The 15,012-nt window shown below is 39.4% G+C and overlaps 1 protein-coding gene across 1 annotated transcript; it reads left to right on the forward strand.

Moving 5' to 3' along the window:
* The first annotated feature begins 4,314 nt into the window (after positions 1-4,314).
* Positions 4,315-14,188, forward strand: LOC149011502 (putative disease resistance protein At1g50180). Its single transcript, XM_089163284.1, has 2 exons — positions 4,315-7,226; positions 13,842-14,188. The coding sequence occupies exon 1, from the start codon at positions 4,619-4,621 to the stop codon at positions 7,208-7,210; it is 2,592 nt and encodes an 863-aa protein (XP_089019410.1). The 5' UTR covers positions 4,315-4,618; the 3' UTR covers positions 7,211-7,226; positions 13,842-14,188.
* Positions 14,189-15,012: the final 824 nt, after the last annotated feature.

The raw sequence follows: 15,012 nt of genomic DNA on the forward strand, positions 1-15,012 counted from the left end.
CCGGGCCAGGGGCTTTTTGGTCAGAAATGCTGTGGATGGTCTTGAAAATTTCAGCTTCTGTTACAGCTTGATCCAGAATTCTAAGGTGTTCTTCCTTGAGTCTTCCCTTAATGATGTCTAAGAAGGAGCCTTCAATATGAGGGTTAGTAGAGGAATACACAGATTTGAAGTGTGTAATGAAAGCTGATTCAATCTGATGGGGGTCACTAGTATCGACACCATTGAAATTCAAAAATCTGATTTTGTTCCTAGCTCTCCTCTTCATAGTGGATATGTGAAAAAACTTGGTGTTTCTGTCCCCCCATTGTATCCATTGAATTCTGGATTTTTGATGCCATTTCACATCAATTTGGTTCAGGGTCAATCTGAGGGAGGCAAGAAGCTTGTTTTCAGTAAATTCCCAATGTAGATCTCTGCAGTTCAAAGGACATTTCATGTGGATATCAATGTCCTTTCTAATGCGAGATTCCTTTTTATGTAAGTCTCCAACCTGAGACCAATTTTATTTTTTGAGATGATGCTGGAGGTATTGGAGTTTGCTGGACAGAATAAAAGAAGGAGATCCATGGAATTCCTTTGGCCAGAGTTCAGATATTATATTAGTGAAGGAAGGCTCAAGGGTCCAGAACTTCTCAAATCTAAAAGGCTTATTAAGTCTGTTGAGAGGGGGGTCAAAGTGGAGAAGGAGAGCATAATGGTCCGAAGTGGTGACAGCATGGTGTTGAATGTATGCTTCAGGGAATAAGTTGGTCCAATCAGTGTTGGATATGAATCTGTCAAGGAGGCCCTCCACTCTCCTATTACCTTTTTGTTTACTACTCCATGTGAACTTATGACCATGAGCTTTGATACAGCTAAGATTAGCTTCAAAATTAAATTTCTGAAATTCTGAAATACGATGATTTTTTAAAGGAATTCCCCCTCTTTTATCAAGTAAAGTGCAATAAGAGTTCCAATCCCCTCCAAGAACCCAAGGGGTATCCACAAAGTTATTTAAATTTGTGAGAATCATCCATTGGTATTTTCTAATGTTATGATAAGCACTCAAGTAAACAGAAGTCATAGTCCATTTCAAAGTGTTGTACGATACATGAGCATGAATGCACCAATCAGATGACCAAAGTACATCAACAAGAACATCATAGAACCAACATAAAAGCAAACCTCCTCTACCATGGACAGGAGGAACAACAAAATGATAAGGAAAACCTAACTTCCTAGAGAAAGAATTCAACCAAACAGCAGAGCTTTTGATTTCAGAGAGGAAACAGATAGAAGGCCGCAACTTTTTGATACAAACATTGATTTCTCTTTGTGTCGAGGCTTGGCCAAGGCCTCGACAATTCAAGTAAAATGCACTCATTGCTCCTTTGATGGCAGTTTACGGTCTGCCATCATCACCTCAGAAGTATGAGAAGTGGTTTTGATCTTCTTCAGATCGGGGGTTGTAGAGTCAGCAATATCTCCTATCTCCTTGATAGTGCATTTTCTTTTGATGGGAAAGAGAGAAGAGCAGCTACGGGTATCACTTGAACCAACAATGTTGTGTTGGGCAAGGTTTCCAATACCCATGGGATTGAAGCTTGAACTGGTGGGAGGAGGCATGCTCACATTCGAGGGGGTGGATTGCTGATGGACATGCTGGAGCATCCAATGAAAGTGTTGAATGAGGGGGGTAAGGTTTGGAGTGGCTGGGATATTGTTGATAGCATTGTTTGTTGGGGGGGGGGCTAAGGTGAGGTTGGTATGAGTCTGAGTAAGATAATCCGCAGGTTGTGAGATGGTAAACTCCATATCTTCAAACTCAGGGGTGGATGCAGAATCATTTGACTTCTGTTCTTTGGCTGGTCTAATGATATTAATTGGGATTGGGTCATCAATAGAGTGATATCTTGGGATTTCCAGTGAGAATGTATGTGTCATCCAAAGGAAAGTTTTGAGGAGGCAAAGTTGTCTCTCCTTGGTATAGGATGCAGCAATTGGAGGATTGGGGATGCCGTTAAGATCTGTGGGGTTGAACTGGATGGATCCAAGGAATAGATCATCATAAATTTTGATGGTTTCAGTAAGGAGGCTAGCTCTTCTAGCAGGGATAGCAGCCTTAGGTAAGAGCCGATTGTGGATTTCAGCAGCCTTGTTTGAAGTGATTGATTGAGTGAACTCTCTAGTGGATTTGAAGGGGCAGTCACAGCTTTTATGACCAATCCTGATGCAGTTTGGGCAAATGGCTGAAGGTAGGTACTCATAGTTGAAATAGATGATCTGCTGTTGTGGGTGTGATTTGGAAGATACCAGAAGGAACAAGATCCAGGTGAAGGGGAGCAGCAACTCTGGCTGCAGGCAAGTTGTTGGAAGCAATAGGACCTTCAGGGTTCTCAATTTCAAGGACATGTCCAATGGAGGAAAATAGATCAAGAAGGATGTCATCCTTGTGCAAGCTCCAATGTAGATTAGTAATCTGAATCCACATGATGCCGTGGGTGAAGGGAGAAAGGTTGGCTTGAATGGATTGATCCCAAGGTTGTAAGAAGACAATGTGATTCTTGTAGTACCAAGGTTGGGAAAATAGGACCACATTAAGATCTCTAGCTCTAGAAAACTTGATGATGAATCTATCTGAAGCTCCTTCGATGAGATGGAGTCCATCAACCTTGACAGTCTTGGACTTCCATCCCCCCTGGATCATCTTTTCAAGGTCAGAATACGTAACATGAATGCCATCAGGGACCCATCCGATAATGGTGTATTTGAGATCTTGTTTCACTTCATTAAGTTTCTGTGAAGAAAGGGCAACCTTACTAATGGGTCGGACAGGGAGGTAGATCTTAGAAGCAAACTCAGCGGCTAATCTCTCAGCTGAAGGATCATTGGGGATGAAATGGAGGAAATTGGAGTGAATGGAACTAACAAGAGGATGTAGGGGGGAAGGGTTTGCCATGGCCTTATCCACGAAAATCCCAATCACAATTTTACTATCCCTAAACGCGACAGAAAGTTTATGTGAGAAAACTAAGGGATGAGGGAAGCAAATCCTAGGCCCCAAGTATATAATGAGTGATGGGGGGGGTGTATGAAGACATGAACTGCGTCCAGAAGAGGGGGTCCATAGATCGTAAGCTGGAAATTAGGTATAATGAAAACCTACGGCCGTCGGTAGCAAAAGTATGGCAGTCACAGAGGATGAAGATGAAGAGTCTCATTGACTGCCGAAAGGAGAGATGAATCAGAAGATGTAAGGTCATTGGTGCACCAATCTCACGAATCGATAAATGAACCCAGAGATGAGACAGAAGGAAAAGCAAGAGACAACGCAAATATAATTTTCAATGCAAAAATATGACATGCAGAATCAGCGAGAAAGAAGATCTGAAAAGCTTTCTCGAAGAGTAAAACAATCATGAAATACAGAGAAATCAAGTGCTAAAGCGCCGAAAAAGTGAAAAAAAAAGCGACATGCAAAATCATTTCAGCCCAATGGAGGAGATAAACAAATAAGTAATAGGTTCGTCTTAGGTACATACCTCAAGAAGATGGGTGAAATATGGCATAATGGAAAGTAGAAACTAGGTACCTCAAAGATCAATGGAGGAAAGTTGAAGGGCAGCATAGATCTCCAGCCGGAAAAAGCGAACCAAATCCAACATCACCACACCGAGGAGTCGAAATGACATAATCCGAGCTCAGGTGGATAATCAAAAAGGAGCAACCGGAGAGGTCATCTCGCGAACAGGGCCACAGAGAACACAGATTGGCGAAAATCAGAGAAAGGGAGAGGAGGGAAAACCCTAAGAAAATCGCCTCCGTCCGGTGGAGGAAACCCTAGGGTTGTTAGAAGCTCGAACGGGTGGACTAATGATAGGAAGACTAAAAGCTACAAAAGATAACATGTTGTCAGCCCTAGTACTGTCAAGAAATTGAAGGATTTGATAAGCACTTCTCACAAGTCATATAAAATACTTGAAAGTAAATTAGGTAGTTCATAGTAAAATATTAGTTAGACTGAAAAAAATTATCTATAAATTTAAAATTTAATAATTATTTTCAAAAATATGATCCATTTAAGTAGATTTTAATAACTACTAATTGAATAAATCTTTTCTAATCTGAATTTTTTTTTTCAAATCCTCATTTCTTAAAAAAGAAAAAAACCTTCTTTGACTTTATTTGTTACTTTCAATCCAAACTTCATTGGTAGGCACGAAGCCTTGGTATTGGCACGTAATCACGGGCCCGGGCTTCAGGCTACGGGTTTCAGTTGAGTTAGTTTTGTTGTCTTTGATTGTGGCTCACACGTTGTCACGTAGCATCCAAAATATGAAATCTCAACCCCACCGCAACCGGCACTTTAGGATCATCATATCATGGCATGCGAAACTTCCCCCGAAGCGATCTTCAAATCCCTTTTCTTTATTCACAGAAGAGATCATCTAGGCATGACATCTCAAATGCAAAATTGTAATATTAAAGTCAATACCCTTTTTTAATTGTTTTTGATTCGTTGAGTAAGGTGGAATTCTCGAACCTTAACATCAACATGGGCTTTGATTTAGCTTTACGGAGAGAGGGTTTCTGAAAATTTTGAACTCTAACATCAATTTGCAGATGTGGGTAATCAGAAATGGCAGCTGCTATTGCTTTGAATGTCTTGGACCGTCTGTGCCAAGTGATTGTGAAAGAAGCAGATTTGTTTCTCGCAGTGGAAGATCAGGTTAAGAGCCTTGAAGAACAGCTGAAACTTATTGGTTCTTTCCTCAGAGATGCAGAGAGAGTAAATGGCCAAGAACATGTTGCTGCAGTAGAGGAATTGGTTATCCGAATTAGGGATTTGACCTATGAAGCAGAGGACATCATCGACAGATACTTGGTGGTTGCAAGGGAAAATGCGTTTGAGTTTGATCGGTTGAATTCCAAATTCGACAGATTGTTCAATAAGAACGATTTTGGTAAAAGGATCGAAGCCATCAGGAATCAAATTGGGGAATTTTATGCCAACAAACAGTTGGGTGGAACTGAAGACACCAGACAAGGTGCTTCCCATGAATTCGATCTTGGTGGGTCACCATTACCAATGGAAAGGAAAGGTCCCCATGTTGCAGACAATGCTGAATTGGTTGGGTTTAACAGTGACATTGAAATGTTGGTTCCCCAGTTGATTGAAGGACCTTCGCGGCTGGCCGTCATTCCGGTTGTCGGAGTTGGTGGCTTAGGTAAAACTACTTTGGCCAAGAAAGTCTTCAGCCTTGTAAAGAGTAAATTCAGATGCCATGCTTTGGTTTCTCTCTCTCAAGATTGCACCCCCATGAATGTTTTGCAGAAGATTTTAAAATCTGTTACGGGGTATATGGAAGTAAAAGAAATTGGGAAGAAGCTTTCTGACTTCCTCAAATACAAGAAGTACTTGATAGTCTTAGATGATATATGGAGAACAGATGTCTGGGAGGATTTGGCTCCACATTTTCCTGATGAAAACAATGGAAGTAGAATAATGTTCACCACCTGTTTGAATGATGTCGCTTTGCAAGCCAATCCAGACTCTGCATATCCTCCGCACCATCTATCATTTCTCAACACAGAGGATAGTTGGGAGCTATTCCGCAATAAGGTGTTTGGCAGCAAAAGCTGCACCTCTGAATGGGAGGAACTTGGAAGGAAATTTGCTGAACAATGTGGTGGTTTGCCCCTAGCAATCATCATATTAGGTGGCCTATTGTCTGTGAAAACGAGGGCCATTTCTGAGTGGCAAGAGGTTCTTGATCGTGTAAGTACTACACTTGCTGAACTCCAGAATCAATGCTTAAGCATATTAGCTTTAAGCTATGATGATTTACCTTCTTGCTTGAAGCCATGTTTCCTATACATTGGTGTCTTCCCACCTAAATATGAAATCAATCCGAAACAATTGATTCGGTTATGGATTGCAGAAGGGCTTATTAAAGCAGATGGGGACCAAACAATGGAGGCTACAGCTGAGAATTACTTGTGTATGCTGGTTGATAGGAGCCTTGTTCAAGTGGTCAGAAGGAGAGCCGATGGAGGGCTGAAGACAATAAAGTTTCATGATCTTCTTCGAGATTTTTGCATCTTCGAAAGCCAGAAAGATAAATTTTTCATCACCATCAAGGATATAGATTCAGAGTCACTGTCCCTGTCTAAGAAGTTTCGTCGAGTTGTTACCAATTCAGAAATTTTCAGGTACATGAATGATGAATCTGGTGAATTCCCACTCAAGAAGGCCAGGTCGCTTTTAAGTTTCACCATAGGTCCTTACAAACCTTCCATAGATCGTAACAATTTTCTTTGTATAAAGAACTTCAAGTTACTTAGAGTGTTGAACCTAGAAGGTTCAAGTGTTGATTATCTCCCAGATGAGATTGATAGACTCAATCATTTAAGGTATTTGAGATTAGGTACAAGTGCCCTTAAAAGTCTACCACTCTGCATATTCAAACTCTTAAGCCTTGAAACTTTGGATATAGCATCTGCTTCAATCCGCAATGTTCCAGTTGGGTTTTGGATGTTGAGACAATTGCGACATGCGAATTTTGCTGGTGATACAGAGCTGCCTTTGCCTCGTCAAGATACTTCTTATGCTTCTTTGGTGAATCTTCAAACTCTCAGTACTGTATCTCCCAAAATTCTACAGTGCTTGGATTTTGTTGACATGCCGAATCTAACAAAACTAGGACTATGTGGAGATTTATGGGCTCATCGACGATATATTGTCCGCTTGTTCAATTTGGAACGCCTCGAGAAATTGAAGCTGGTGAGGTTAACTGATTACAGATTTGGATTGTATTCTATTCCAAAAGTTCTACCACAGAGCCTCACAAAACTCACTCTTTGTGACACTGAACTGGTGAAAGACCCAATGCCAATACTGGGAAAGCTTCAAAACCTTCAAATCCTCAAGTTGTTAAGGCAATCATGTACTACAAAGCAGATTGTTTGTGGTGCCAATGGATTCCCAAAACTTCAGGTCTTGCAACTTGTGAGTTTGTCCATCATAGAGGAGTGGAGAGTGGATGGAACAGCACTGAAGAGCCTTGAACGTTTGGTTATCCATTATTGTCCTAGATTGAAGGAGTTTCCAGAAGCATTATGGGATGTGAAGAGTCTCCTAGTACTGGATCTACTGAAGCCTGGACTGCAATTCAAAGAACAAGTTCAGAGCCATGAGGGAAGACATCAGTATCAGATCTTCATCGGGTAGCACATGATCCTTGCGGGTTAGTCAACTTCCTTTGCTACTATCTCTCACTTTTTAACATATGGGGGTGGTTCTTGTACATGGCTGTGTGTATCCGCAGTTGTACTTTCAACCATTGGATACACACGACCATGTGGAAAACATGGGTTATCATCTCCATCCAATGGTTGAAAACAGGGTATATAAGGACCACCTTAAATTATTCCACGCAAATAATCCCAAATCTGAGGCTGTCTATGATATACATTTTTGGAATACACATACTTGGGGAAAAAAATAATGACATTATAACATACAACCTTTTTTTTTTTTTAAATGCATACCAAACACAGCCTTAGTTTGATTACATGTGATCAGGTCACTTGGATAGAAAGAGCACCAAGTGAAGAATCTTATGATAAATCACATGAAAAACTTATTTTTCAACATGGTCATCTATTAATATTCAAAATCAGTTCAATAATATCTATAAATAGGATTAAGAATCTGGGAAGAGAGACGAAGAATGAGAGAGAGGAGAGGAAAGTATTCCAAGATAGGGCTGTGGAACTTCTCAGATTGATGAAGATTACAACACAGCATTCTATCAGTATTTATAGAAAGGAAATACAAGACTGATGCAAATACAAAATAGAAATAATTATACAATCTAAATACTAGGAAGACAGAGCCCTAAAAGGACTCAAACTGCTGTCTATTCTCCATCAAGATTCTCGATGGGACTTTTATGTTCCCAAATTGCCCCTCCTTGCCCTTCCCATAAGCTGGAGCATATGTATTGTTCATGCCAAAACTTCTCTCGGACAAAATGAGAATCAACTTGAATGTTTTTTGTGCGCTCATGAAACATAGGGTTTGATGCTATATGAATAGCTTCTATTTATCACACTATGGTAGCATAGGAGACTTCTTATCAAAACCAAAACCAAGCTCTTTAAGTACTTGTTTAATCCACATTAATTTACAAAGTTGCCTATACCAACCAGAGTTTGCTTCTTGTTCTTTCATGACATTGGATTTCCTCCAAAAAGAAGTACAATAACTTGTGGTTTTCTCTTATCAACTAAAGAACCTTCCCAATTGGCATTTGAGAATCCTTCAACCTGCCTATGACCATGATCTGAATGTAGTACCCCACCTCAAAGCACTCTTGAGATACCTTGAAATTCTCATAACTGCAGCCTTGGGCTATCATAGGAGTAAACATGAATTGACTTATAACACTAATTGGGAAGGCAATTGTCATGTCTTGTTTGTGTTAAATAACTCAAACTTGCCAACCAGTCTTCAACACTTTTCAGGGTCATCAAGAATTTCTCCATCCTCTGGCATAAGCTTTAAGTTTGGGTCCGTAGGAGCCTCTAGAGGTGTAGATCCAAGTAGTCATGTTCCAGATAGTAGATCAATAACATACTTATCTACTATGGGAAAAATACCCTTCTTGGATTGTGCTACCTCAATACCCAAAAAATACTTGACCCTTATCCATGGTTTGAAATTTTTGCTATTGGTGAGTCTTCAATTTATCTATATCTGCTAGGTCATCTCCAATAATAATGATATCATCAACTTACACAAGAAGGAATTGTTTTCCCCTAGAATGAGAGAAGAACACCTAGTGATAACTCTCACTTCTAGTCATCCCAAAACCAATAACCATAGATGTGAAGCAAGTGAACCATGCTCTAGGTGATCGGCATGGCAACTAGATTTCGACCCCTGGCAACATTCAGTTGGAAGTAGCCTTCTTTTCTTAGCAAATGGAAATGGGACACCGCAACATATTTGTATTAAGTTGGATTTGGCCGTTGATTATAGGTTGAGGGAGAAAGTTAATATCCACATGGTTTGACCTATCACAGTGGATGAGATTAATAATGTGGTTTCAAGGCCAATGACCACAATTCTCCAAGGGCTGATGGCTTTGGGGCATTTTCTTGTCAAAAAGTGTTGGGATACTGTGGGTGAGAATTTGTGTGATGCCATACTCAATTTTTTCAAGGATCCCTACCTTCCAGACTAGTTGAAGTGTCGTAAATCACATTGATTTGGAAAGGTGAAGCTGAGGAGACTTTTCATGATTACAAACCGATTGTGGTGAACTTCTTTGTTTATAAATTCTTTGCCAAGCTCATTGCTAATCGGATGAAGGAGGTAGCCCCCACTATTATTGGTGATAACCAGACTGTCTTTGTTAAATACCGGAATATATCAGAGAATATCCTGTTTTTTAAGGAACTGATGTGGGGATATCAACTAAGTTAAGGACCAGGTCGTTTTGTCGCCAAAGCAGACTTACAAAAGGCAAATGACTCGGTGCAGTAGAGTTTTCCTCTTTACGGTTCTATTGCAGTTGAAGTTCCACCCTACTTTCATCATGCGGATAACTTCGTGTGTGATTAGACCCTCTTTTGTGATTTCTATTGATGATATCCACTCCCCTCAGTGTTTTGCTAATAGAGGGCTACGCTCGGAGTGCCCTATAGTGCTAGTACTCTTCAACTTGGTCCTCCAAGTCTTCATATATGCTCTCTCAAAGGCTATAGTTGATGGGAATTTTGAGTATCATCACCTATCTAGGGATCTAGGTATTACTTTGGTCTATTTTGTTGATGATTTATTTATTTTTGGCAAAGCATCTTGAACCAATGCTCTCACCTTTGAGAAGTTGTTTCAAGATCTCTCTATGTAGTTTGGCATATAGTTAATCAAAGGATGTTCAATCTTGCTTTCATTAACACCCCACTGGAGACTCGAAATTTTTTCTGCTGGGATTTTTAGTTGGTTTGCTTCCTATGAAATACATTGGCATGCCTTTGCCTTCTAAGAGGCCATTAACAGTAGACTATGCAAGTTTGATAGATAAGGTTGAGGCTCGGTTGACGGCTTGGAAGGCAAAATGTTTGTCTTGTGTTGGGAGTGCCACCTTGATACACTCAATCTTGGGCGGAGTGATCAACTACTAGCTTAACATTTTTTATCTTTCCCAATGGATTGTTTAGCTCTTGGAATCATTGATGGCTAAGTTCTAGTGGTGGGGATCAATGGAGTGTGGTTCATAGAGAGTGGCCTAGAAGAGTGCATGCTACCCAAAGGAAAAGGGTGGACTTCGCATATATGGCATTGGGGATTGGAACAAGGCTGCCTTGATGAGAAACAATTGTGGGTGTTGGCAAGGAATCGGAAGTCTATTTGGGCCTTTTTTGTTCATTATAGGTGGCTTTGAAAACACTCTATTTGGTTGTTGTCTATGCCCCATAATTGTTCCAGTTCCTTTAAGGCTATTCTGAGCCTCCGCGAGGTGGCATTTCATCACATGAAGGACCTATTGCATCATGAATCAGAGACCCTCCTTTGGCATGACCCATGGCTTGATGAAGGGGTGCTAAAGTGAGACGGTGTGTTGGTTTCAGATGTTGTTGGTTGGAACATATTTGTGAAGGTGGAGGAATTCTACAATGAGTACATTGTATTGGATACATCAATAATTGATCTTATCCTTTGGCAACAATGGGGTGAGATGACGGCCACAAGATTCCATAATAGGCTAACTGAAAGACATGGTGGTGTGGACCCTAACTCAGGATGAGAGCTTTAGCTTGAAGTCAGCAATGGTTTGCTCGTAGGGAGGAGCTCCCAAAGTCCCATGGTTGAATTTGGTTTGGCCAAAGAAACCGTACCTTCACTCTTCTTTTACCTCATGGTTGGTTTTGCTTGATCACCTTCCCACTCATTCTCATTTGGTGACATGGGGAATTCAGACTCGATATCTTGTTTGCTTTGTGGTGGAGGGATGGAAGATGTTAGCAACCTATTTTTCAGGTGCACGATCTCATGGTTGAATGGCTTTGGCAATCACTCGTGTTCATCGTGGGAGGAGGAAGTTTGGTGAGTGTGTGATCATTTGAGAGGTGATACCCTAGTTAAATCGGTGAAGCGTGTAAGCTTCAAAATTTCTATTAATATGTTGCGGAGGGAGAGAAACAACAGACTCTATGGTAGAGGGCAAAGGTTGTCGACACAATTCTTGGGATGGTTAAGCACTTAGTATTTAGAAGATGAGGTTTCTCAAAGAATTAAATAGGGTGGATGAAGTGGAGAGGTGCGTCCGGGGTCTTATGTGATTGGTGTATTCCATTAAAGCTTAAAGGAAAATTTTATAGCACCGTTGTTCGACCAGCTATGATGTACAGTGTAGAGTGTTGGGCTGTTAAAAATTATCATATAGATAAAATCAGTGTAGCAGAAATGAAGATGCTAAGATGGATGAGTGGCAAAACTAGGATGGATAAGATAAGAAACGATCATATTAGAGTTGGTCTGGGAGTTGCTCCCATAAGTGATAAGCTTAGAGAAAGTTGTTTGATATGGCACGACCACATCCAACGGAGACCTATAAATGCTCATGTTCGGAGAAGTGATATAATCCATATTGAAGGAACTAGAAGAGCTAGGGGTAGACCTAAGATAACCTTAGAAGAAGTGGTGAGAAAGGATATGTATAGTTTAGGCCTTGTATCTAGCATGGCCTCGAACAGAACTGATTAGAGCGCAAGAATCCATGTAGCCGACCCCATTTAGTTGGAACAAGGCTTTTTGTTGTTGTTAAGCACTTAGTATGCAGAGTCAGTTTGGTGTTGAAGATTGATTGGTCAAAGACACGCCTAAAAACAAGGCCTTCTTTGATCGCTGGGGTATTAAAGCAAGATATCAAGTGAAGGCAGTGATTGTTCATCATTGGAATCCACCGTTGACTAGTTGAGTGGTGATCAATACTAACAGATCTGTTGAGCCAAATTGGAGTGGCTATGGGGTGATGGGTCGGGACAGCGAGGGTCTTGTTCTTTTTGCCACGATTGGTAGCACGGGGGAGACGAATGTGCTAGTTTGTGAGTTACTGGGGGTGAGGTGTGGTCTCATGGAAATGGCTCTGAAGAACATTTCCATGTGGAAGTGAGATTTGACTCGTGTGGTGCAGATGATCTTGGGCAACTTCGCGCCTCCTTGGTATGTGTTGGGCATCTATAAGGATATTTTAGATCTATGTGAGAAGTTTGTCGGCTTTAGGATTATCGATCAACTCTGTGAAACGAATCAGTGTGCAGATTTCTTGGTGAGTTATCTGATGGGTCTCCCATAAGATTAGATTAAATCCTAAGAGCCTCCCGCACTTCTGAAGTCTTATGTTGATGAGGAAGCAAGGGGTAGGCGCTTCCTTCGGAGTTAGCCCTTATCTTTAGTATTGTATTCCACTTATCTATTATGTAGCTATATATATATATATATATATATATATATATATATATATATATATATATATATATATATATATATATATATATATATATACTTTAAAAAAAATCTAATTAATGTTGTTATTCCTATTATTATTAAACTTTGAGTTGTTACACAATTACAATTATTGTTGGATTTATTATGAAGTTTTTGTTGTGGTTTTGCTTTCATTTTCCATTATTTAGCCACAAATTATGTCAACTACAACCCCTCCCCCACCCCCCCACCCCACCAAAAAAAAAAAAAAAAATGAAAATTATATATCCAAATGATATTTGGTGCACTAAAAATAATAACATTTGATTTTTTTTCCTCTCATTTTTTATGATAGAGTAAATTGCACCCGCATTCCAAAATGGAGACCTTAAAACACTGACACTCCACTTTATGTTTAAAAAACACGGATTCCCCAAAATTGGATTTTCATTGGACACATTTGTCTAATTTGTCACTAAAAACCGTTAAATCAATGTTTATCTTTTTTCAATTCCAAAAATATCCCTATCAAATATAAAGGGAAGAAAAAATAAATAGTGATTTAACAGTTTTCAGTGACAAAATAGACTAATGTGTCAAATGAAAACTCAATTTTCAGATGTTTGTGTTTTTCAAGTATAAAATGGGGTGTCAGTGCTTTAAGGCCTCCATTTTGGAGTGTTAGTGCAATTTATTCTTAATGGTAAAATCACAATTTTATAAATTAAAAACATTTACTTCAAAAATACATTTACATGGTTCAATACTGAGGGTCCTTTCCTTGTGATCTATTGAAATTATATCCAATATTAGATGATTCTATGATCATTGGATGGAGAGGATAGATGAAATGGATTAGTCATTTGACAAAATTTATAAGTGAATTCAATCAACTATCCTCCCATGTATGCTCATACATTGCTATGTACTCCTATGCATAATGAATGTACATGACCGTACTTACCGTTGATCTTGATTTTTAAATCCTAGTCACTTCACGAAATCTATTTCTAGTAAAGCTTAAAATAGGACAATTAGGGTCTACCTTTTTATATTTTATTTCTCAGATGACAAATATCTAGGCCTAGATAGGAAAGCTGTAACAAGTGCTTCACCTAGGGGTGTAAATGGATAATTGAAAACCCAAAATCAATATAAATTTCTTGTCCTAGATCAGGATCGGGTTGGACCAGTTATTTTATGTAGATTTGATAATTTTCTCTCATTTCAACCCAATTGAAGCCAATCAGAGTTGAAAAGTTAACTTATCTTGAGAGTTCACTAAATGAACACCAAACTCTTATTATTTGTTGAAAATTATTATCATTTCATTCAAACTATTAACTGAAACTTGGTTCCACAGGCAGTTGATCATAAAGAAGCTGTCATTTATTTCAGCCCAATCAAGAAGCAATAGAAGACTTACTTTCCTCCAAAACCTGCATATATCCCAGTGAAGACAAAATGATTTTCTGGCAAGTGAATGAGTTCAAAAGCCATAATTTTTGGGTTTCCTGTATCAGGCATGTAGGTTGAACAAGATTGGTTCGTGAAATGAGAACCCATGTCAAGTTTTTTTGGGATTAACCAACCCATAACTGAACCGATTGGAATCCTGATGGTTAGACCAGGAATCACCACTTTTATTTGGTTTTGTTTTGATTTGTAAATTGAAGTGAGAAATATTGAAGAGTTTCCAGAAAAAAGAGAAGGAGGGGGGGGGGGGTTTAATTATTTTCAATTCATTTGTTATGGGGATAGTTTTTCCGGTTTTGCTGGTTCAGAGGCATATGTTGTGATTTTTCTTCTTGTGGTTTGCTTTGCCTTGTCTGTGTATTCTAGGAATGATGTAATTGTGTGAAAGAATTGTCACAAACCATTGAATAATATAATACTATAGTATTTGAAAACATTTTTTTATGATGCCAATGATAGTTTTTATGTCAATGAAGAGAGTTCCAGGTTCTAATGAAGCTTTTATTGAGAGAAGAGTATTTCCATATCGTCTAAAATTCAAAGAGGGAACTGGGTGATTCCCACAGTTCCTTTCTGTAATCAAAAGCAAAGTTCAAGGGGGTAATTTTCCTAGACAGCCTTATGTTTGCAATTTTTTGTTAAGAGATTGTTTTGAGATACAATTTGGTTGGCTGACCATTTCACCAATGCTCACCCCGATTCCTCTGCTAGAAGTGCACTCTTTGAGCAAAACACTTTGGAAAGAAGCCTCATGAAATTCCAAGTTACATTGCTCAAGTGGGGTGTATCCACACAAAGTCATGAGTCATGACTATGGCAACTTGGAAACACTTGAGTCTACAAGTCAAGTTCGAGCAGGTAGATGCTTGGTCGGAACTAAGTATCATGGGAAAGGTCCCTTGGATGCTCGTTCAAAACCATGAAAAGGAAACCAAGTTGTTCGAGAAAGGCCCTCGGAAGCTAAGACAGAATCCCTGAGCAAGGGAAGTTTAACAAAAGATTTCTCAATTGGCATTCATAAATAGAGTTATCTATGAGTCAAAGATGCACAAGTTATG

The sequence above is a fragment of the Hakea prostrata genome, chromosome 7 (genome assembly GCF_041222555.1).
Source record: "Hakea prostrata isolate BN-2017 chromosome 7, UWA_Hpros_2, whole genome shotgun sequence".
NCBI lineage: Eukaryota > Viridiplantae > Streptophyta > Magnoliopsida > Proteales > Proteaceae > Hakea > Hakea prostrata.